The 25,182-nt window shown below is 43.3% G+C and overlaps 1 protein-coding gene across 1 annotated transcript; it reads left to right on the top strand.

The window, feature by feature from the left end:
- Positions 1-975: 975 nt before the first annotated feature.
- On the top strand, positions 976-8,404 carry LOC147822564 (doublesex- and mab-3-related transcription factor C1-like). The gene is made up of 8 exons (XM_087196542.1): positions 976-1,100; positions 2,933-3,083; positions 3,389-3,447; positions 3,763-3,899; positions 4,782-4,842; positions 5,026-5,169; positions 5,548-5,662; positions 6,162-8,404. The coding sequence occupies exons 2-8, from the start codon at positions 3,020-3,022 to the stop codon at positions 6,272-6,274; spliced, it is 693 nt and encodes a 230-aa protein (XP_087052668.1). The 5' UTR covers positions 976-1,100; positions 2,933-3,019; the 3' UTR covers positions 6,275-8,404.
- Positions 8,405-25,182: the final 16,778 nt, after the last annotated feature.

The raw sequence follows: 25,182 nt of genomic DNA, 5'->3' as shown, positions 1-25,182 counted from the left end.
ACTCTAGAGTATCCTGGGATCAATACAATAAAACGATGTGCAAGATCTGAGAGTGCAAAAGATGAAAGTAACAACAGAACAGGAAGATGAAAAAGTTAAGGACCCACACAAATGGGGAGACATTTCAAGTTCATGACTAGGAAGGCCGGACAATCCTCCCTTAACTGAAGATGCACAGATTCAGTGAAAAAGCAATCCACAACTCTTGCGACAGACTTTCCAGGGAGCTTGACCTGCAGATCCTTCCTTGTATTTATGTGGAAGTGCAAAAGACAAAGACTAGCAAAGATGTATTTGGATATGGTAAGATTTAGGGGCTGTCCCTAGAAGACACCAAGTCTTATTATGAGGCAAGAAAAACTTAAGACAGTGTAGTATTGGCCCAGGAATAGATAAATGCATGTATGCAACAGAATAGAAAGCTCAGAAGCAGAGACACACGAGTAAGGGCCATAAAGTCTCCACACATTGGCAAAGGGTTGCTGGGGTGTATAGTGCCACCCCCCCACCACCACCCCTGCTGACAAAACCTGATGGTGGAATATGGTTGATCTTTAAAAATCATCTGGGCCTGGAATTTAGCTCAGCAGCACGAGCACCTGCCTCGTAAGCACAAGGTCCTGAGTTCAATTCCTGGTACAAAAACAAAAACAATCCAACCCCCCCCCCCAAAACAAAACAACACCTGCTGAGCTTTTAATAGGTAAATTACAGCATAATAACATACAGCTGAGTTACACATGCGTGAATACAACATATTGCACAATAAAATGGAGGCTAGACAGAGAGACTTCCCTAGGGAGGACAAAGCTCAACTTCACTTCAGGACCTATTTGGCGGGCCTAGCGAAGTGAGCTCAAAATACCACTAGGAGGCGAAGGGGTGCGACTGCCATGTGGGCATGCCTGTGGACCTCAAGGCTCATTGGTCTTCAACCACGGAGTGGGCGGGGCAGGCGGGGCGGGCCGGCGTAGGGGGAGGTAAGAGGAAGTGCTGGCAGTTTACTGGCCTCTGCAGAAAGGCGGGAAAAGCGGGAGGTGCAGAAAGGCCGTGTGTCTTTCCTCAGGACTTGAAACCACTCCCACCAGCTGGAGGCTGGGGTAAGCACAGGCTGTCATCAGGAACATGGCCCCCCACCTCCACATCTCTACTTTCCTCTGTCCCTCCTGCGCCGGATTCCGAATTCCTTCCTCTTTCCTCCCCATCAGCGAGGTTACCCTACTGGCTCCCGAGATCCCGCCCGCCCCTGCCCCGTGCAAAACCCCGCTCCAGCACCCTGGTCCTGGACCTCGGGCCCCTGGGGCAGGGCCCATACCCCTGCCTTTGGTTCTGAGGTGGGGCAGAGTGGAGAGACTGTACTTCTGGAGGAGACATTGCACCGTGGGGAGGCCAGACGAGGCAGACCAGGAGGGCGGAGGGTGGCGGGGAGGAGAAGACAGTGTGTGTAGGGGACAGGGGAAGGGGATGTTACCAGAACCTCTGCAGTGAGTCCTGGTCTCCTGCCAGCCACGGCAGCACACGGCGAATTACAGGAAAGGTAGAAAAATGAGACTGAGAAGAAGCTGAGCTTTGGGTCTGATCAGTGCTGCTCTGGGCGGCAAAGACAAAAGCCCCCAGCTTACCACACCTTTTATTCAGTACCTCGTAACAAATGACTTGCAGAGAATTCAGTAGTTCACATTGGGATAAACAAGGTGTAACAAAAGGCTTGCAGAGAGTTCAGTACATCTCGGGTAAACAAGATGTTAACAGTCCAAGAACAACGAGGAACTGAGCAGATGTTTGTTCTCCCAGGATGTTACTTGTCCTGGAGAATCACAGCATCACTGGATCACTGAAGTCTCAGTTGTGACTGGAGGCCAAACTGGAGTTATTCTGTAGCTGGGCTGTAGGCAAGAGAACTAGGCTAACCAAATGATTTTTCCCTAGAATTATGTAGCATTGCTCCCAACAAGTGTGAACAAGCGCGGGGAGGAGTACGGAAGATCGGTGGGAGGCTGTGGAGGAAGGGAATGCGCGCGTTTACCTGAAAGCAGAGTGGATGTGTTGGTGCAGGAAACAGCGCACTGCAGGGTTGGCTATTGGCTAGGTTGGGGCCAGGCACTCCATAGGAGGTTCAACAAATACCTGTTGAATGAGAGGTGGCAGAAATGAATGAAGAGGTGAAGGGGGAAAAAAAATAACTGAAAAAGGGTCAGGGATTCAGGAGAACAATATGATTTCATGAGGTGCAAGACGGTAGACGCTGTTTCAAGGGGGACCAGGGAATGATCAAGATTAAGGTGAGATGCAAGAAAAACGGGAATGGAGTGCGAGTGGGAAATTGAATATGGAACATCCGGGAGAGTACAAATTGAGTGGGGGCGGGGGTGGGGGACAAGGCATAAAATCCTGTGTGGGGAGTGAATGAGTGCAGGAGGTTAGGGAGACAATTGCCGGAGTGAATGCAAATTGGGTTTAGCAGAGTGCATGATGATGCCCGAGAAGGGAATGCGGCAGTTGTTGAGGAGGATGCAAGAGCACAGTGTATGCCTGAAAGTGGAATGGACGGTGGCGTGAAGGGAAGCAAGGAGAGTCATGATCAGATCGAATGTGTATGGGTCCCGTGCCAAGAGGTTCTAGGGAGGAGGCAGCGTGGGAGTGGGGCTGCCTGGGAAGAAGGCTTATGTGAGTGAGGAGGCTGGGGTGAAAGATCCAGAGAAAGCCCTGGGGAAAGAAGGGAGGACAACGTGATTCAAGCAGTGAGCAACCGCAATCATGGCATCATTGCCCAAATCAGGGGCGAAAAGCATTTCTGCCTCTTCTGGGCCCGCGAGTGTGACAGTTGTACCCTCTTCTCCTTTGGTGTCTGACAAGGGGAGGGGTCAGGCATCCTCCACAGGTGACTAACCGACTAACCTTAGGCCTTCAACCCCCCCACCTTATCGAACAGCGCAGGGCCTTGCCTGTTCTGAGTGCCTTGAAGAGGGAGCAGAGGGCACAGCTAAAGAAGCAGCTGGCTCAAAGACTGATAAGGACTATGGCTGCCACCCCCACATCTCGCACTCACATCAAGAAGTTGGCCATGGAAGCAGAAGTTCTGAGTGAGTGTGGCCTGCGAGGGAGCCTGGGTGTGAGTGGAGTATACATATGACTGGGTCTATCCCCAGTCCCGCCACCGGATTGAATTGCGGAGTGGCTTCGGGCAAGCACTCCTGGGACCTCCCCCAGTCCAAGTATAAAACATCCTCAGGGTTACCTGTCACGTGTTTGTAGGACGGAGAGAGCTGGGGGCTTGGAAAGGTCCGTGGTGAGATGAGACCTCGGAGTGAGGGTGCAGTATATTGGGGTGTGGTGGCGGGTGGTGCAGGGGAAAAGGCTCATGAACGCTGTCCCTGGTCTTTTATAGCTGAGAAGGGAAACACTGTGCCCCAGCCTGAGGCCCGCCCCTGTGCAACCCCCCAGGAGGTAAGGAGAGTCTGCTGCCAGTTTGGGAGGCTCCCACCCAGCCACTGCCCAGACCCCTTTCACTGTGGAACCCAAAGGCAGGGGTCCCACCTCCCACCCTACCACCAACTTGCCATGAGAACCTTGGGAGAACTCATTTCTCCCTGGGCCGCAGTATCCCCAGGTGCAAAAATAAAACGTAAGACTACCTGGTTTTCAACGTCTTCACAGCTCTGATGTTCTGGGCTCCTGTCCTCATCCCCAAAGACGCCCATACCTCATCTCTCCACAGCTGACCGAGTACCCGATTCTTACCTGTGATCTCTGCCCCTGCAGGAGAGCTCCCAGGGGCCTCTGCTGCTCAGCTGGCCCCTAGAGCCTTCATCTCTGCCCTCTACTCCAGCCATCCTGGAGCAGCAACTGGTGGCTTCTCTTTCTGGGGAGCCTCAAGGGCACCCTGCCCTGCCCAGCATGTGAGTAGAAAGAGGACCACGGAGCTGCTCCAGTCTCTAGTATTCCTGTGCCCAATCTCATGATTGTTGCCATGGGAAGTAGAAGGAGGAAGGGGAGGATGAGGAGGGAGGCAAAGGGATAAGGGAAAGAGAAGGCAGCGTCAGTCTGAGGACTGACAGCGGTGGGGCCGGGGGCCCTCCTAACTATGCCATATCCTATTTGTGACACTTTGGACCCATGACCACTTTTCAAGCCTCCGTTTCCATGTGTGTGTGTGTGTGTGTGTGTGTGTGTGTACGTGTGTACTGGGGAAAGGACTCTACACCTACAGAATTGAAAAGAGGACTAGCACAAAGGCTTGCCACACAGTGGGCCTTCTGCATGAGGGCGTTGTTATCCCACATGAAACAGATGCAACTTGATAGTGGGTCCTGCTGAAAAGCAGGACCCTGAGGGTGAGAGCCTCAGAGGGCCAGGGTAATGTCCAGAGGCCAGTAGAGAGAGGAAGCTTCCTGGAGATGAGCAGGGCTTGTCTTTCAAGACCCATGGGGGACTGGGTAAATGGAGGCAAGACCCAGTCCTTGAAAACGGACAGTGAGCTCATCTCTCCAGGTGCTGTGCAGATTAAAACACAGACACCTGTGATTCCCCCATCATCTTCACCCTGGCCCCAGGAGGAGAGAGCTGGTAGGAATTAGTGTCTCAGGGAAGATGTAGAGAAAGGAGGTGTGGAAAGGAAACCGAGCCAAGCAGGAGAAAGGATCTGCCCGAGCCACAAGGCCCTGCAGTCATTCGAATTCCTGCAATCTTGGTGTGGCCACCTCCTGCCCCTTGCAGTCTACTTGGTGTTATGCGTCCGCCAGAGGGTTTAATCCCCTGGCCTCTCCTCTCCTTGTTTCCAGGTGCCCAAGTCTGATCCTCAATAACTGTGCCACCCCTGACCCTCTTCTACTGCAGCCACAGGTCCTGGGAAAGAAGTGGGGTCCAGAGGCCTGGGAGGGGTCAAGCGTAGTCGATGGGAACAGCAGAGGGGCTTGGGGGTGCAGGTGGGGGCTCTAAGGAACCAGGCGCTGAGGGGGCGCTTGTTTAGGTGGGAGAAGGTGTGGTTCCCCAGGCCCGAGTTCTCTCACATCCTTTCCTTTGCAGGTGCCCAGTACCTCCGATGAGGCTTTGCTTTCTGCCACCTTAGAATGGGAGAGAAAACTGGAGGCGGCCGGGGCTCTGCTGGCTCTGAAGAACTCTCCTTGGGCTCCTCCTGATGCCCTCCCCCTGCACCAGCCCTGCAGCCCAGTAAGTTGCTTGCTCCCCTGACGGGTGAACTGGGGCTGGGAACAGTTGGAAAATGGGGTGGAGAGAGGGCATGTTGCTGCTGCGGTAAGCTGGTTCAAACTGGGAACCAGGGTCATTGGGGTGAAAGTCCTGGGTCCAGGCACCCAACTCCTCAGTTTGGCTCACGAGATGCTACTTGAGGGTTGTTCAGTGAATCATCAGCTTGTCGAGGGGCTTTGTGCCCCATCGCAAATGGCCAGTGTGCCCTGATGTCAAGAAACAAGGACACCGAGGCCCCGAGGGTACCAGGGACTTGCCCTAGGGCACACTGCATGCCCAGTGGAAGAGCTCCCAGGCAAGGACCCGCTTCCTGAACCCCTGTGCTGCGCTGCCTTCCAGGGAAGACCTACAGGCATGCTGAGGGGCTCATCTAGAAGGAGATCTGGTCCCTGCCTTTTGGGAGCTTGCAGTCTACATGTGGAGACTGCATGCCTTCCCAAGCTGTATTTTGCAGGTAAATATCAATGATGTACCCAGAGAGGAATGGCTGGGGGAACTCAGAGGAGGGTTAAACACCTAGGGAGGCTGGGAGGGAAGGATGGGCATGGCTGGACAATTATAGTGGGAGGGACATGGTGTGTGAGTGAAGAAGCAGCCCCGGAAGGTCTTCTGGCACAGAGTAGGATGGAGCTGGAGGGGTTTCCAGTCACAGAGGCCTGGCAGGCTGCACCTGGGAGGCTAGACCAGCACCCGTGGGTGTTGAGGAGCTGGGGCATGTTTCTGACCTGGCCGGGGGCATATGCAGAGACCTTGGTGGGGAGTGACCGAAGGAGGTGTGGTGGCTGTGATGGAGGGGTAGGGGAGGCAAGACTGGAGCTGGGATACCAGGCAGGAAGGGGTTTGTGCAACGGTCCCGGTGACAAGTCTTTGGTTGAGTTGGCCAGAAAAGGAGGGGAGAGCCAAGAGAGGACATGGATGTGACCTGGCTCTGGCCCTTCCCTTTCTGCCTACAGCTCTCGCCGGAGATAGAGGACTCCAGCTTCCCAGCCCCTCTGCAGGACCCAGGAGAGCGAACTACACTTCAGTGGCTATTGGACGTATGGGCTGCATCTTCCTCTTGACATAAGCACCCAGAAGAAGAGGCCTCACTAGAGCACTGCCTATTTGGTGTCCTGTTTCTGAAAGTGCAAAATGGTTAATGTTCAAAATGCTTAACGTCTTTTTTTAAGCTTTCAGGTGTTTTATAAGTTTTTGGACCCTTTCTATGCCATGGGGCAATTCTTTGACGGAGGTTGAATATTCTTGTTCCTTCATTCCTTAATTCTTTAGATGCTGGACCCTTTTATGTGACTGAGAAAAACAAGGTTGTACAACCTAAGCTAATTGGTCTCTCAATGGGGTTCTGAGAATTTTTATTTGTCCTGTGATTTTGCCCGTATGTGCACACTCATGTATGCACCTCTGAGTGCGCGTGGAAACAGGAGGATGTTTTCGCTTTGTGTCTGGGTTTGTGAACAAATAATAAACGGTTCTTGTTGCAAGGCACTGAGAAATACAGCTTGTATGTCACCACAGTATAACCTAGACAATCCTGACTCTGATAGACTAGTTCAATCCATGTGTCAAAGCGCGAGGTATTTTACTGAAAAATGGGGAGTTTACATGGCTAGATGAGAGCAAGGTAGAGGTGAATGAGTAGCAAATACATTCATTGAGCAATGGAGCACCTACCCTCTGCCTGGCGTGGACTGTTTCCGGTTGTCCAGAGGGCCACAAATGGTAAAGCCTGCAGGATAAAGCAGCAGATCAGGTAAATGAGTAGCGCAGGCCAGATGGGCTCTGGCCCATGGACAGTGCATGCTCTGCCTAAGGGGCAGTTCCTGCTTGGGGCAGGAAAGTGGCCTCATTGTTACCAAATCAACATTGTTACCAAGCCAAACATCAGTGCAAGTCAACTTTGACCAAGGGAAAACTGGCATAATCCTAGTCCAATGTGAATCTTACAGTCGGGGGAACCGAGAACAATTAGGACAAGAAGAATCAAAGAGGAGAAATGAATTAGAGTCAGGCCTTCCTTTTGAAGGACCCATGAAATGCGAGACAAAGGCACTACCTTTCATTTATTCTCTGTTCACTGTATGCTAAGCACACACGACCGACCTCTCAGCAACTCTACAAGCTGTGTTGAACAACTGGCTCACAAACGTCTGAAAGTTTAACGGTCGGCTCCAGCACTCCACTGGTTTTCACCGTTGCCCAGAAAGACTTCTCTTCCAAAGCATGTCTCACTAATACTGCGTGGCCATAAAAGGCCGTGACTTCTGGTTTCTGACCAATAACAGCTTAAAGCATGTGGGAGAGATCTCCGACACATATTGAACAGAATGAATAGCCAAAAGTGTTTATGTAGGCATGTGCATTCCTGGAGGGGGCCAACATGGGTAAAAGTGAGTGGCAGGGACACCAGAATTAGCTTTTAAACCCCATGCAGGAGTGCATTCATCAGATTTCTTCAAGGTTAAGGGAATGAGGTCAACTGGTGTTACCTGGCCATTGAATCTGTGTCTCTCATTAGAGGCGGGGTTCCCGACTCTCCCTCTTCCTGCCTAGGTAAATGCCACATCAGGTACCATACATAAACATATCCACCTTGCCCTCTTTCTCTGTAAAATACGACCTTGAGGCTACTTGCTCACCAAGTAGAGAGCAGTGTTATGAGAACAGTGTTGTATCAGGGAAAGGATGGATATGTTGACTACACTATCACTGCCTCTCGTGAAGTATTTAAAGCCACTTGTATAAAACATGTTTCTGAAAGCACTGCTTGCTCCCGTGTTCTTGTGGTGAATGGAAATAGGAACCATAATGTAATGCCGGTAGTAAAGTGCTTAAAACAAATGAATTGAAGGAAGTTTCTATCTTACTTTCTTCGTTACTGAGACAAAATACCCGACGCCCAAATTGAAAGTGAGGCAGGAAGCCGAAAGAGATGCACTCTCTTCTCTCTCAGGGAAATAGAGACCAAAAATAACAGCCTGTGGAGACCTGCCCGGCTTCAGGAAACAGAATGCAAAAACAACCCACTAAAAAAATCCCCAGCATTGGGTACTTGTACCTGTACATGATGTTATCTTGGCTCATTTTTTCCCCCATTCCCTGTCCTCCCCTCACCCCCTCCAAGTACCTAATGATAAATGTAAATGTACTGTATACCTAAAATGTACCAATAAAAGCACTTAAGCAAAAAAAAAAAAAAATATCCCCAGCAAACCCAGCTAACTGCTGGTTGCCCGCTTTCTGTAAGCTTGGCCTCTGCTTCTGTAAACCCACCTTCTGCTTTCCCACCAATGGCATGATGACTTATACCTTAACCACCCCAGGTCAGGGAGCTCAGCTTCCAGATGCTAGTCCCCTGATTCTCCTCACCTGCGAATACATACTCCTTCCAGAACTTGTGGGCTTGGCGTTGCTCTTTTTCGGCACAATTCCCAAAACATTTCTGGTACATTGGCCGGGAAGCAGATGCAGGGGCCTGCTGGTAAAACCAGCAATGTGGCCTTTGCCGGCCCCCGGCCCGAGGCCAAGGAGAGGAACAGCCGCCCCAGGATGTCTGAACTGTGGTAGAAAATTTGGGGGAACTGGTCAAGACTAGGTCCCACCAGCAAGGTGGAACGGGGCACTGATCACCTCCTTGCCACTGCCCGAGTATTTTCCTTTGGGTGGAGAAACCACCATGGCCTGAGATAGAACCTAAAAGTGGATGGCCGGCCAGCCGGCAAGAGAAAGTTGTACCTGTGTGATGAAAGTTGTGTTCCTGTGTGTGAATGAGAAGGACATCGGAAAGGTTCTGACCTGACCAAAGCACCAAAGAAGAAAGTGCAGAATCCCGACCCGTGGTTCTATGTGACCTCATAGGGCTTAGGGCAGTACTGGACCCTGGGTGTCTAATAAAAGTCAGGATCACTGGCCCGCCAATGCTAAGAGGTGCCTGAAATATCTCTGGGAGGAGAGCGGCCTGAGACAGACAAAGAGTGTACGACCTCCCCATGACACTCTCCCTCTACCCCCTCCCTCCATTGTGTCTGAGTGACATCTGATAGGGGGAGGAAATGGGTGGGACTCAGAGCAAGTTGAGCCCCCTAAAATGTATGTTAAGAAGCTTCAAGAAAGGGTTCTTTGACCCCTGGGAAGCTCTGAAGCTTCTGCGAGATTGATTGGCCCTCTTTCCAGGTGGATTGGCCACCTGAAGGCTCATTAGACCTTGACCAATATCAAGTCTCCTGGTTTATACGGGTGTATGGATGGATGAGAAAAGGCTGACTGGAAGTCTCTCGGTCACCCACTTCGTCACCTGGGCAGATATCATCCCCCATCATTCCTTTTCCCATAATTTTTCCTTTCCCTTCTTTCCTTTCCCCTACCCTTCTCACATGCCCTACCACTTTGGAACTTTTCTTCCTATTTCACAGTATCAATTATTCATTTTAATCATTTTAATCCTTATTTACACTTTCAGTTCCTCACACCAGAAAAACTATTCCCTATTTACACATGTATGTCCTATTTATTTCACTTAAGAGTATGGCCTCAATGTGCATCCATTTAGCTATAAATAGCTCTAGTTTCTCATTCTTTATGGCCGAGTAGTACTCCATTTTATAAAAAAACAAGCACATATCTTCTTTATCTACTTTCCACTTGATGGGCACTTGGGCTGTTTCCAGGCTTTAGCTCTTACAAACTGTACCGCTATGAACATGGGTGCACATATATCACTGTGGTATGATTCTTTTAATTCTTTGGGGAAGATACCCAGCAGAGGAATAGCTGGGTCAAATGGGACCTCTAGTCCTAATTCTTTCAGGTATCTCCATTCTGATTTCCACAGTGGTTGCACCAGTCTGCACTCCCACCAACAATGGACAAGGGTTCCTTTCTCTCCGCACCCCCTCCAGCATTTGCTAGTGGTTGATTTCTTGACAGCAGCCATTCTTTCTGGGGTGAGGTGGAATCTCAGTGTTGTTTTCATCTGCATCTCTTGAAGGACCAGTGATGTTGACCATTTTTTTCATATGTTTATTTGCTGCTTTTATGTCTTTGTCTGAGAAATGTCTCTTCATTTCAGGTGCCCATTTTTGAACTGGGTCTTTAAATTTTGGAGGTCTGATTTTTTTCAGTTCTTTATATATTCTAGATAGTAGTCCTTTGTCTGAGGAACAGCTGCTAAAAATTTTTTCCCATATTGTAGGTTGTCTAATAGCTCTGTTGGTGGTTTCTCTTGCAGCGCAGAAGTTTTTAATAAGATGAGATCCCAGTTGTTGATTCTTTGTGCTGGTTGCCGTGCTACTAAGGTTTTGTTCATAAAGTCTTTTCCTATGCCAATGTCTTCAAGAGTTCTCCCTAACTCATCTTCCAGCAAGTTTAGTGTTTCTGTTTTAATATTTAGATCTTTAATCCGCTTTGATCTTAGTTTAGTGCATGGTGATAGATATGGATCTAGTTTTAGTCTTTGGCAGGATGAAATCCAGTTTTTCCAAAACCATTTATGAAAGAGGCTATCTTTCCTCCAGTGAGGATGGTTGGCTCCTTTGTCAAAGATGAGGTGGCTGAGTGTGTCTGGAGTTGTTTCTGCATCTTCTAATCTATTCCACTGATCCTCAGGTCTGTTTCTTTGCCAGTACCATGCTGTTTTTATCACAGTAGCTTTGTAGTATAGTTTCAAGTTGGGGCTTGTGATACCCTCTGCCATGTCTCAGTTGCCTAGAATTGCTTCTGCTATTCTAGGTCTCTTCTGGGTCCAAATGAATTTTTGGATTGTTTTCTCTAGCTCTGTGAAATATATTGTTGGGATTTCCATCAGGATTGCATTAAAACTATATAGCAGTTTTGGAAATATGGCCATTTTCACTACATTGGTTCTTCCTACCCAGGAACAAGGGATGTCTTTCCACGTTCTTATATCTTCTTTGATCTCTTTTTTCAGAGTGCTGTAGTTTTCAGTGTAGAGGTCTTTTGCTTCCTTTGTTAGATTGCTTCCTAGATATTTCATTTTTTGGATGCTATTGTGAAAGGAATTGTTTCCCTAATTTCTCTCTCAGTGAGTCTGTTATTTGTATACAAGAAGGCTATTGTTTTTTGAGTGTTGACCTTGTATCCAGCAACTCTACTGAATCTGTCAACTAAGTCTAGAAGTCTATTGGAAGAGTTTTTTGGGTCTTCTATGCAGCGTAACATATTGTCAGCAAATAATGCCTGTTTAACTTCTTCCTTTCCTGTCTTTATTCCTTTTATTTCTTTCTCTTTTGTAGTTGCTGTGGCTAATGTTCCCAGAACTATACTGAATAGGAGTGGTGGTACTGGGCATCCTTGCCTTGTTCCTGATTTTAGCGTGAAAGTTTTCAGTTTTTGACCGTTTAGTATGATGTTGGCTCTTGGTTTTTCATAGATAGCCTTAGTCAGGTTGAGATAAAGACCTTCTATTCCAATTTTCTGTAGGGTTTTTATCATGAATGGGTGTTGGATTTTGTCGAATGCTTTTTCTGCATCTATTGATATGATCATATGGCTCTTGTCCTTGTCTCAGTTAGTATAGTGTATTACATTTATTGATTTACATATGTTGAACCATACTTGCATCGGTGGGATAAATCCAACATGGTCAGGGTGTGTGGTCTTCTTGATGACCCTATGTATTCTGTTTGCCAGTATCTCGCCGAGGATTTTTGCGTCTATGTGCATTAGGGAGATTGCCCTGTAGTACTCTTTTTGGGTTGGGTCTTTCCCCGGTTTTGGAATCAAAGTAACACATACTTCCAGGAATGAATTTGGAAGTATTGCTTCCCTTTCAATTTCATTGAAGAGTTTAAAGGGTAATCATGATAGTTCTTCTCTAACTGTCTTGTAGAATTCAGCAGTGAACCCATCAGGACCTGGGCATTTCTTTGTTGGTAAATTTTTAATTACGTTTTCAATTTCAGTGATTGTAATTGGGGTGTTTAGAATTTCTATATCTTCTTCGTTTAACTTTGGCAATTCATATGTAACTAGGAATCTGTCCATTTCTTCCGTGTTTTCCATTTTATTAGAGTACAGGTTCTCGAAGTAGGTATTGATGGTGCTTTGGATTTCTGCTGGGTCTGTTGTGACTTCACCTTTTTCATTCTTGGTTGCACGGATTTGAGCTTTTTCTTTCCTTTTTTTTGATAAGGTTGGCTAAGGGTTTATCGATTTTATTCATTCTTTCAAAAAACCAACTCTTCGATTCATGTTTTTTGTTTTTTTTTTTTTGGTATCGTTCTCTTAGTCTCTATTGCATTGATCTCTGCTCTGATCTTCATAATTTCCTCTTTTGTACGAGCTTTGGGTTTGTCATGCTCTTCTTTTTCTAGGAGCTTGAGTTTTGGCATTAGTTTGATAATTGGAGCTCTCTCTGTTTTCTTAATATGGGCATTCACTGCTATGAATCTCCCTCATGGAACTGCTTTCATTGTGTCGCATAGATGCCTGTATGTTGTACTGGCCTCATCATGTACTTGTAGAAACTGTCTAATTTCTTCTTTAACTTCCTCTGTGACCCATTGGTTGTTCAGGAAAGTGTTATTCAATTTCCATGTGTTTGTTGGGGTTTGGCAGTTTCTTATGCTATTGATCTTCAATTTTATTGCACTATGGACTCATTATATACAGGGGATAACTTCAATTCTTTGCATTTACTTAAACATGCCTTATGAGCTAGCATGTGGTCTATTTTGGAGAATGACCTGTTCGCAGCCCAAAAGAATGTATATTCTGATCTTGTGGTGTGGAACCCTCTGTAGACATCTATTAAGTCCATTTGTTCAAAAGCTTGGTTCAGTTCTAGAATTTCATTGTTGATTTTTTGTCTGGATGATCTGTCTATTTGTGACAGTGGGGTATTGAGGTCCCCCACGACAATTGTACTAGTGCTTATTTGGTTTTTCATGTCCAATAATATTTGTTTTGTATAGTTGGGGGCATTCATACTTGGTGCATATATATTTATATATATTTATGATTGTCATGTCTTCCTCTTGGATTGTTCCCTTCACGAGGATGTAGTGACCTTCTTTGTCTCTCTTAGTTTTGGTTTGAAATCTAGTTTGTCTGCAAATAAGATTGCTACCCCTGCTTTATTCCGGGTTCCTGTTGCATGAAGAACCATTTTCCATCCTTTTACTTTCAGTCTATGAATTTCTTTTTGAGTTAGGTGTGTTTCTTGTATACAGCATATTGTGGGATCTTGCTTCTTAATCCATTCTGCCAGTCTATTTCTTTTGATTGGTGAATTGAGACCATTAACATTAATGCTTATAATTGATAAATATTGACTCATCCTTGTCGTGATATCTTACTGTTATTGGCTCATTTATTTTTATTTTTCCCCCTTTCCCTTTAGTTTCTTGCCTTGCCTGGTGGCTTCGCTCTGTTGGGCCTCATGGAGTTGTGACCTTCATTGTCTTTTTCTAGGATATTGTTTAGAATTGTTTGGAGTGCTGGTTTGGTGTTCATGAAATTTCTCAGGTGTTCTTTGTCGTGGAAGTATCTAATTTCCCCACCGATTGTGAAAGATAATTTTGTAGGATACAACAGTCTAGGTTGGAAATTATTTTCTTTTAGGGCTTGAAATCCTTCATTCCAGGCTCTCCTTGACTTGAGGGTTTGTGTTGAAAAGTCTGCTGTGATTCTGATGGGCTTTCCTTTGTATGTGATTTGTTTCTTTTCTCTAACTGCTTGTAGGATTTTGTTCTTCTGTTGCATTTCTGGTATCTTGACTATTACATGTCTAGTTGTAGCTTTTTTTGGATCATGGTTATTTGGAGTTCTACATGCTTCACTTATCTGTATGTCAAATCCTCTACCTCTGTCTGGGAAGTTTTCTACTATTACTTCTGTGAACAGTTTTTGTGTGTGTGGTTTTTTTTGTCATTTATACTGTCCCCTGCTTTTTTGTGGACTCCTATCAGTCTTTTATTATTCTTCTTTACATCATCTAGCCCCTGCTGGATTGATTTCTCATGGTCCCTTACTATTTTGAAGAAATCTCTGTTTTCATGGTCACTAACTGTAATCTTGTCTTCTGTATCTGATATTCTATCTTCACATTGGCTCAATCTGCTCTGAATACTTTCAATGGAGTTTTTTAATCTCCTGGATATCTGTTTGAATCTGTTTCATGGATTCCACTTCTTTCCTATGTTGGGAGTTCATGGTTTCCATTCCTTTCTTATGCTGGGCATTCATGGCTTCCAGCATGGTCCTGAACTCATCTATTTTTTTATCTGTTTCTGTTCTAGAGTCTCTAATCATGTCTTTCACTCTTCTCACCATCTCTGTAGTTATCTGGGTAATTATTTCTGTTTTGAATTTTTCTAGAGCCTCATTCATCTCTTTTGTTCCTTCTGTTGCTATCAGTTCAGGGTGTCCAGGTGGTTGATTATCATATTTTTCCACCTCATTTCCCCCAGAATTTGCCTTTGGTGAGCTGGAAGTCTGGGTTTTTGTCCTGCCACGGTGTCTTCTCCTTCTTAATTCTGTTGTTGGTGCTGTTTTTTGCTTTAATTCCTGGGCTGATACTTCAATATTTCTTATTGTGAGTATGTTTATTTCTTGTGTTTAGAGCCCCTATGGAGCGATTGCTTCTCAGAGATATCTTCCAGGTATAGCTGGACTTTTTAGGCTTTGAGTCTCTAATGACTCTTAGCCCATCTCATTTTCAGTTTGCCAGGGAGGACAACTGATTAGATCAATCACAACATCTTAGCCCAATTGACACAATCAGCATCAACAATAGCATCAAACACAGCTTAGAAAATGACAATTTGTGGTAGCAGTTAATCTGTCACCTTTAACCATGCGCAAGCTAGATCAAAATCTACGGCCAACCCAAAGTATGTTTGTAGTCAATAAACCCTTCAATATGCCAAATTTTCCCTTTAGGATAAGGATTTAGAAGGGGTTGGGGAGGGAGGGATAGAGAAATAGAGGGAGAGGGAAAGGTTAGAGGTGAGGCTAGAGGACATTAGAAGATCACGCAAATTGTGGGAATCTGTTGAAGACAGGAGGAGAAGACAGCAAAAGAACAGAGACAATTACACAACAAACTGACAATAGGGAAGCTAGAAGTTGTATTCACCTTCCTATAATAGTGACAGTCGAGAGGACAGAGGGAGAGAAACAATTCAAAATGGGACAGGAACAGGAATAAAGAGGGAAAGAAATACAGAGGGGGGGGGGAGGGAGGAGGGAGAGAGAGGGAGAGAGAGAGGGAGGGAGAAAAGAAAACAAAAAGTTCTCCCTCAGGATATGTCTGTGCTGTCCTGGTAGGCAATGTGGACAGCAGCGTGTGGGTCTAAGTTGATTAGTCTCAGCAAGCCAGCTGTAGTCTACTGACATTCAGGCTGATTTCTGGCTGCAAGGTCCAAGTTGGAGTCCCTGACCTCCTGCAGGATTAAATTCTGCAAGGTTCTACTGTAGGTTCCAGCTGTCCTCTCCCCTAAGCGAGTCCAGGTTTCTATGGGAGCTGCTGATTCCACCAACTTACCAACCACTATGGTCCAGTGTGCTTTAATTGAAGAGATTTTCTTCACTTTCCCAGTGGGCTTCAGTTTTCTTTGAGGAGCCTCAGAGAGGCCCTCTCTGTTGTTCACTTCTGCTCTATCTTCTGGGGCTCATAACCATGGCCTTTGTGTTCCCCCTGGCGCCTCTGCTCTGTGGATTCAAATACTGTGCGGCCCATGCAGGGTTGTCCAGCTGGACTGCTGGCTTCCACGGGACGGGTTCTGGAGCTTCATTCTGATTTCTTCTTTCTTATCCAGAGTGATGATATTTTACTTTTAACTGCTTTTTACATTCAATGCATTTATTCATTTTTCTCCTTTCCTCCAGTATTTTGTGGTGTGTATTTATTTGCTTGTCCTAGTCTTGCTTTCTTTGTATTGATTACAGTTTTGTTTTCTTTTTTTCTATTTTCCTTTTTTTTTCTTTTTTTGGTTTCCGGGGATCAAATTCGGGTCCTTGCACTTGCGGGGCAGGCAGCGGAACCACTGAGCTAAATCCCTGGCCCCAGTTTTGTTTTCTTTAGTTTTGATATTCTACTTTTTCAGTCTGTAATTTTCTTTGATACGAACACCATCTGCATTTTGTAGTGCTTGCCCTAAAATTGCAACATGCATCTTCAACTTCCAAAAGCCTGAACTTAATTACAATCCTATATTGCTTAACATCAGAGATATTAAATGTATCATTAGTTGTTAGTCCATTTTGTCATTGTGTAAACATCCTAAAGAGTACTCAGGCCAACCAACACAGTTGTGATGTAATTAGGTGATACAATCATTTTTTGGGCTAAAGAATATAAAAAGATTCAATATCATAAAAGAATTCTAGCTCAAAGACAGGTCATAAATTTTACCATTATCCTGAAAATATATTTATCTCAATATTTTGGACTATCAAAATTCTCAAGGAAATCTGCATTTCATACCAAGGTGGTCACTTCCACTTTAGGTATGGATCACTATCATATATACAATCCGTCATTGACTAAAACATCATTATATGGGATGTGGCTATATTTTTACCATCGTCTCAGATAATACAAGATCTTAAAATCCTTTTTGCTTATTTCTCTCCTTAATTTCGTGGCATCTTATAATATACTTTAAATCAGTATGTAAAACCTTAAACTTGTAATTATGGTTTTTAAATGGTCCTATCTATTTAGATTTACTCCAACATTTATTAGTTTTTCTTCTTGCATCTCAGAAATTCCATTTGATTTCATTTTCCTTCTACTCCTTCAAATTTTCTGCAAAATAAAGATGACTTTTTAATGATTAAAATTTTCCTGATTACCAATTAGGTTGAATTTATTTTCATAAGTTTTTGGGTTGTTTTTTTGTTTTTTTTTTGGCCTCATCTGTGAATTTCTTAGTTGTGAATTGCCAATACATTTGGTTTGTGCATAGTAATGGTAGATACCAGTCTGGGAAAATCTAGGTTTGTGCCAAGAAGAGGATATGAAAACTGAGGAACTTGGAAGTGTGAAATCAATTGAAGAGTAAATATTGAGGTAGCCTTGGAAGTAGATTCTGTCTTTTTTTTTTTTCTTCAAGTTTCATAAAGCTAGTGCAGGCATAGATCTAGGGATGGGAGTAACCCAGGGTAAGGAGGTGGACTAAGTGATGATGATGCAGACACATGATCAGGAAAAGGCAGTCTAGATGGAACTGCAATGTGAAAGACAAAGTGGTGAGGGAACTCGGTGATAGTATCATGAGGTGATTCAGATAGTTATTGGGGCAAGTGGAAAAGGCAGCCAGTTGCCTAGTTTTCCGTACCAGGTCCCCTTACCTGATTTTCTATCAGGTCCCTCACAACAACAAAAGGGGGAAACAGTTTGTAGATGAGCAGCACTTGCTGAGTCAGTTTCCAGAGTGAGCAAATTCTATCCCCAGGCTCACCGAACCTATGCGCTTCCCTCTAGTTGCAACGATTGGATGATGTCCACTTCTCCGATCACAGGTTTGTAATGCATACTTGTCACAGTTTTTGTGTTATTAGCAGTGCAGTGATCATTGACTACATTGGTAAAATTCATTAGAAGTTATATTTCTCGTATTCTATTTTCATTTCATCTTTTGATCATCATAAAAACACTTTGATAGTAAGTGCAGGATACTCTTCTACATTAATATCATTTATAAAAATTACGAGTTTATTTCATAGCATGCTTCATTGGTGGCCAATTATTTTTAATGTCTGTCAGATATGGTTTGAGTCATTAGAGTTATTATCCTTATTGATGCATACATTATCTCACGTTTAGTCAATTATATATGTCTTTTTGACATAGTGTTGGTAATTTTGATGGCTTTACTACTATTTGATATGACAAAGTATGCCAGGTTCACACTGTGTTTCTGTTCTCCGAGACCAAGAATCAGTCATTTTCTCAAGGTTACATGGCTAATTTTGATGACAAATGATATTGGAATATCACAATCTGAGCAGTAGCTATGCTCATTGCTCTTGGCCTGATAATTGTTTCTAGATCTTCTGCACTGGAATCCGGGTAGATTCATTACCCTTGAGACATTCTTGTTGTGATGACTGATTTGTGCCCACCCTCTTCCACTTTGCACAAGCTCTTGGTTTTTGCACCCTAACAATTTAGAGAGAGATGCCCTCACAGTCTCACAGTGTACTCACTGGTTGTCTCACCGTAAGTACCCCTGTTTCCTCACAATAGGAGAGATATTATCTGTCCTTTTCAACTTAGGCAAGTCTTTTTCCTTCTAGGCCTCAGTTTCTGGATGTGGAAAACAAAGAAGGTATGATTTAAGCTCTTTGCAACCCTATCTTCCCGTCCAGATGCTGTAAGTCAAGCCCAGGTCTCTGAATGATGAAATCTTGTTAGGAGCATGGATAACCTCATGAACAAAAGACTATCAGAGGCAGTGGTGATCCTTGTGGTCAGCTTTCTCGCAGACCTGGAAGGAATGGGGCCCTCAGAACAGTGAATCCTTCCACTGGGAGATCCTTGGTATCCCCAAAAGGCTGTGGCAAGAGGGTCTTTAGGAAAGGCTTCTCAGGCTTCAGCTTCCAAACCCTTTCCCTTCCCCTGTGCTATGGGAAACCTCCCACCAGGCCTGAGGAAAAATTTACTTGTGGAAGTATATCAAGAAATCAGAGACCACCCTCAGTCTTTACTTGGGAAGAGATGGCTTTATTAGCTTTTTATGAAAAGGAAATGAAAGTTCTTGATTTCTAATACCAATCAGCCCTAGATTCAGCAAATGAAGTTCCAAATCCAGCAGTGGTGTCCTATATTAGTGAGCTGACTGGAATATCAGAAAACTTGTTTATTTACTGGATTTCAAATCCAGGGTTCTACTCTTCAGTATCTTTGTGACCTGGGTGTGGGCACCTAACACTGCTACTCTTATTTCTAATCATTTTGGAAAATAGACATGGGATGTCTTATGAACAAATTTATATTCAGGTCAGAACTGACTGATTCTGCTTAATTTATCCTAGTCAAAACTAGAAATCTGTTATTTCAAATATTGAAAGCTGGTTCTGAATCTGGGGAAGTTTATTGTCTTAAAAATCTTGTGAAATCATTTAGAAAAATGAATAGTAGAGCATAATACAATTTCACTATTGTAAGGGGACTTAATAATGAATTCACAAATAATTGATAGTTTTGAAACATTCCTGGATTTCAGACCCAGACACAGTGGAGTATATTTTGACATAAAAAATGATAAATCTGAGTCACTTGTAGAAAAATGAATGCAACTTGAGACCATAATGTTACGAAATAAATCAAACACACAAGCTAATATTCTTATGATTTCTCTTATATGAGAAACGCAAAATATAAATACCGAGCAAAATACATGATAGATAATACAAAGTATGGAGATAGATCTTTCTCAAAGGGGAAAGGGTTAAAGTGATGAGAAGAGAGGGGAGGGAGGGGAGGGAAAAGGGTTTGAAAAAAGGAATTAAGATGTATTATTTATATGTACCAACTCCACATGATAACGTCAACATTATGCACTGCAAACACACAGCAAAATAGGAAGGAAAGAGAGTGGGGAGAGAGGCAAATGAAAGGGGATATAAAAGGAATAATCAGCCTGAATGTCAGTAGACTACAGCTGGCTTGCTGAGACTAATCAACTTAGACCCACACGCTGCTGTCCACATTGCCTACCAGGACAGCACAGACATATCCTGAGGGAGAACTTTTTGTTTTCTTTTCTCCCTCCCTCTCTCTCTCCCTCTCTCTCCCTCCTCCCTCCCCCCCCCCTCTGTATTTCTTTCCCTCTTTATTCCTGTTCCTGTCCCATTTTGAATTGTTTCTCTCCCTCTGTCCTCTCGACTGTCACTATTATAGGAAGGTGAATACAACTTCTAGCTTCCCTATTGTCAGTTTGTTGTGTAATTGTCTCTGTTCTTTTGCTGTCTTCTCCTCCTGTCTTCAACAGATTCCCACAATTTGCGTGATCTTCTAATGTCCTCTAGCCTCACCTCTAACCTTTCCCTCTCCCTCTATTTCTCTATCCCTCCCTCCCCAACCCCTTCTAAATCCTTATCCTAAAGGGAAAATTTGGCATATTGAAGGGTTTATTGACTACAAACATACTTTGGGTTGGCCGTAGATTTTGATCTAGCTTGCGCATGGTTAAAGGTGACAGATTAACTGCTACCACAAATTGTCATTTTCTAAGCTGTGTTTGATGCTATTGTTGATGCTGATTGTGTCAATTGGGCTAAGATGTTGTGATTGATCTAATCAGTTGTCCTCCCTGGCAAACTGAAAATGAGATGGGCTAAGAGTCATTAGAGACTCAAAGCCTAAAAAGTCCAGCTATACCTGGAAGATATCTCTGAGAAGCAATCGCTCCATAGGGGCTCTAAACACAAGAAATAAACATACTCACAATAAGAAATATTGAAGTATCAGCCCAGGAATTAAAGCAAAAAACAGCACCAACAACAGAATTAAGAAGGAGAAGACACCGTGGCAGGACAAAAACCCAGACTTCCAGCTCACCAAAGGCAAATTCTGGGGGAAATGAGGTGGAAAAATATGATAATCAACCACCTGGACACCCTGAACTGATAGCAACAGAAGGAACAAAAGAGATGAATGAGGCTCTAGAAAAATTCAAAACAGAAATAATTACCCAGATAACTACAGAGATGGTGAGAAGAGTGAAAGACATGATTAGAGACTCTAGAACAGAAACAGATAAAAAAATAGATGAGTTCAGGACCATGCTGGAAGCCATGAATGCCCAGCATAAGAAAGGAATGGAAACCATGAACTCCCAACATAGGAAAGAAGTGGAATCCATGAAACAGATTCAAACAGATATCCAGGAGATTAAAAAACTCCATTGAAAGTATTCAGAGCAGATTGAGCCAATGTGAAGATAGAATATCAGATACAGAAGACAAGATTACAGTTAGTGACCATGAAAACAGAGATTTCTTCAAAATAGTAAGGGACCATGAGAAATCAATCCAGCAGGGGCTAGATGATGTAAAGAAGAATAATAAAAGACTGATAGGAGTCCACAAAAAAGCAGGGGACAGTATAAATGACAAAAAAAACCACACACACAAAAACTGTTCACAGAAGTAATAGTAGAAAACTTCCCAGACAGAGGTAGAGGATTTGACATACAGATAAGTGAAGCATGTAGAACTCCAAATAACCATGATCCAAAAAAAGCTACAACTAGACATGTAATAGTCAAGATACCAGAAATGCAACAGAAGAACAAAATCCTACAAGCAGTTAGAGAAAAGAAACAAATCACATACAAAGGAAAGCCCATCAGAATCACAGCAGACTTTTCAACACAAACCCTCAAGTCAAGGAGAGCCTGGAATGAAGGATTTCAAGCCCTAAAAGAAAATAATTTCCAACCTAGACTGTTGTATCCTACAAAATTATCTTTCACAATCGGTGGGGAAATTAGATACTTCCACGACAAAGAACACCTGAGAAATTTCATGAACACCAAACCAGCACTCCAAACAATTCTAAACAATATCCTAGAAAAAGACAATGAAGGTCACAACTCCATGAGGCCCAACAGAGCGAAGCCACCAGGCAAGGCAAGAAACTAAAGGGAAAGGGGGAAAAATAAAAATAAATGAGCCAATAACAGTAAGATATCACGACAAGGATGAGTCAATATTTATCAATTATAAGCATTAATGTTAATGGTCTCAATTCACCAATCAAAAGAAATAGACTGGCAGAATGGATTAAGAAGCAAGATCCCACAATATGCTGTATACAAGAAACACACCTAACTCAAAAAGAAATTCATAGACTGAAAGTAAAAGGATGGAAAATGGTTCTTCATGCAACAGGAACCCGGAATAAAGCAGGGGTAGCAATCTTATTTGCAGACAAACTAGATTTCAAACCAAAACTAAGAGAGACAAAGAAGGTCACTACATCCTCGTGAAGGGAACAATCCAAGAGGAAGACATGACAATCATAAATATATATAAATATATATGCACCAAGTATGAATGCCCCCAACTATACAAAACAAATATTATTGGACATGAAAAACCAAATAAGCACTAGTACAATTGTCGTGGGGGACCTCAATACCCCACTGTCACAAATAGACAGATCATCCAGACAAAAAATCAACAATGAAATTCTAGAACTGAACCAAGCTTTTGAACAAATGGACTTAATAGATGTCTACAGAGGGTTCCACACCACAAGATCAGAATATACATTCTTTTGGGCTGCGAACAGGTCATTCTCCAAAATAGACCACATGCTAGCTCATAAGGCATGTTTAAGTAAATGCAAAGAATTGAAGTTATCCCCTGTATATAATGAGTCCATAGTGCAATAAAATTGAAGATCAATAGCATAAGAAACTGCCAAACCCCAACAAACACATGGAAATTGAATAACACTTTCCTGAACAACCAATGGGTCACAGAGGAAGTTAAAGAAGAAATTAGACAGTTTCTACAAGTACATGATGAGGCCAGTACAACATACAGGCATCTATGCGACACAATGAAAGCAGTTCCATGAGGGAGATTCATAGCAGTGAATGCCCATATTAAGAAAACAGAGAGAGCTCCAATTATCAAACTAATGCCAAAACTCAAGCTCCTAGAAAAAGAAGAGCATGACAAACCCAAAGCTCGTACAAAAGAGGAAATTATGAAGATCAGAGCAGAGATCAATGCAATAGAGACTAAGAGAACGATACCAAAAAAAAAAAAACAAAAAACATGAATCGAAGAGTTGGTTTTTTGAAAGAATGAATAAAATCGATAAACCCTTAGCCAACCTTATCAAAAAAAAGGAAAGAAAAAGCTCAAATCCGTGCAACCAAGAATGAAAAAGGTGAAGTCACAACAGACCCAGCAGAAATCCAAAGCACCATCAATACCTACTTCGAGAACCTGTACTCTAATAAAATGGAAAACACGGAAGAAATGGACAGATTCCTAGTTACATATGAATTGCCAAAGTTAAACGAAGAAGATATAGAAATTCTAAACACCCCAATTACAATCACTGAAATTGAAAACGTAATTAAAAATTTACCAACAAAGAAATGCCCAGGTCCTGATGGGTTCACTGCTGAATTCTACAAGACAGTTAGAGAAGAACTATCATGATTACCCTTTAAACTCTTCAATGAAATTGAAAGGGAAGCAATACTTCCAAATTCATTCCTGGAAGTATGTGTTACTTTGATTCCAAAACCGGGGAAAGACCCAACCCAAAAAGAGTACTACAGGGCAATCTCCCTAATGCACATAGACGCAAAAATCCTCGGCGAGATACTGGCAAACAGAATACATAGGGTCATCAAGAAGACCACACACCCTGACCATGTTGGATTTATCCCACCGATGCAAGTATGGTTCAACATATGTAAATCAATAAATGTAATACACTATACTAACTGAGACAAGGACAAGAGCCATATGATCATATCAATAGATGCAGAAAAAGCATTCGACAAAATCCAACACCCATTCATGATAAAAACCCTACAGAAAATTGGAATAGAAGGTCTTTATCTCAACCTGACTAAGGCTATCTATGAAAAACCAAGAGCCAACATCATACTAAACGGTCAAAAACTGAAAACTTTCACGCTAAAATCAGGAACAAGGCAAGGATGCCCAGTACCACCACTCCTATTCAGTATAGTTCTGGGAACATTAGCCACAGCAACTACAAAAGAGAAAGAAATAAAAGGAATAAAGACAGGAAAGGAAGAAGTTAAACAGGCATTATTTGCTGACAATATGTTACGCTGCATAGAAGACCCAAAAAACTCTTCCAATAGACTTCTAGACTTAGTTGACAGATTCAGTAGAGTTGCTGGATACAAGGTCAACACTCAAAAAACAATAGCCTTCTTGTATACAAATAACAGACTCACTGAGAGAGAAATTAGGGAAACAATTCCTTTCACAATAGCATCCAAAAAATGAAATATCTAGGAAGCAATCTAACAAAGGAAGCAAAAGACCTCTACACTGAAAACTACAGCACTCTGAAAAAAGAGATCAAAGAAGATATAAGAACGTGGAAAGACATCCCTTGTTCCTGGGTAGGAAGAACCAATGTAGTGAAAATGGCCATATTTCCAAAACTGCTATATAGTTTTAATGCAATCCTGATGGAAATCCCAACAATATATTTCACAGAGCTAGAGAAAACAATCCAAAAATTCATTTGGACCCAGAAGAGACCTAGAATAGCAGAAGCAATTCTAGGCAACTGAGACATGGCAGAGGGTATCACAAGCCCCAACTTGAAACTATACTACAAAGCTACTGTGATAAAAACAGCATGGTACTGGCAAAGAAACAGACCTGAGGATCAGTGGAATAGATTAGAAGATGCAGAAACAACTCCAGACACACTCAGCCACCTCATCTTTGACAAAGGAGCCAACCATCCTCACTGGAGGAAAGATAGCCTCTTTCATAAATGGTTTTGGAAAAACTGGATTTCATCCTGCCAAAGACTAAAACTAGATCCATATCTATCACCATGCACTAAACTAAGATCAAAGCGGATTAAAGATCTAAATATTAAAACAGAAACACTAAACTTGCTGGAAGATGAGTTAGGGAGAACTCTTGAAGACATTGGCATAGGAAAAGACTTTATGAACAAAACCTTAGTAGCACGGCAACCAGCACAAAGAATCAACAACTGGGATCTCATCTTATTAAAAACTTCTGCGCTGCAAGAGAAACCACCAACAGAGCTATTAGACAACCTACAATATGGGAAAAAATTTTTAGCAGCTGTTCCTCAGACAAAGGACTACTATCTAGAATATATAAAGAACTGAAAAAAATCAGACCTCCAAAATTTAAAGACCCAGTTCAAAAATGGGCACCTGAAATGAAGAGACATTTCTCAGACAAAGACATAAAAGCAGCAAATAAACATATGAAAAAAATGGTCAACATCAC

This window comes from Heterocephalus glaber, unplaced genomic scaffold, assembly GCF_053883595.1.
Source record: "Heterocephalus glaber isolate CG9 unplaced genomic scaffold, H.glaber_assembly_v1.0 deba00001612, whole genome shotgun sequence".
NCBI classification, from domain to species: Eukaryota; Metazoa; Chordata; class Mammalia; order Rodentia; family Bathyergidae; genus Heterocephalus; species Heterocephalus glaber.
This window is presented reverse-complemented; position numbering and strand designations above follow the sequence as displayed.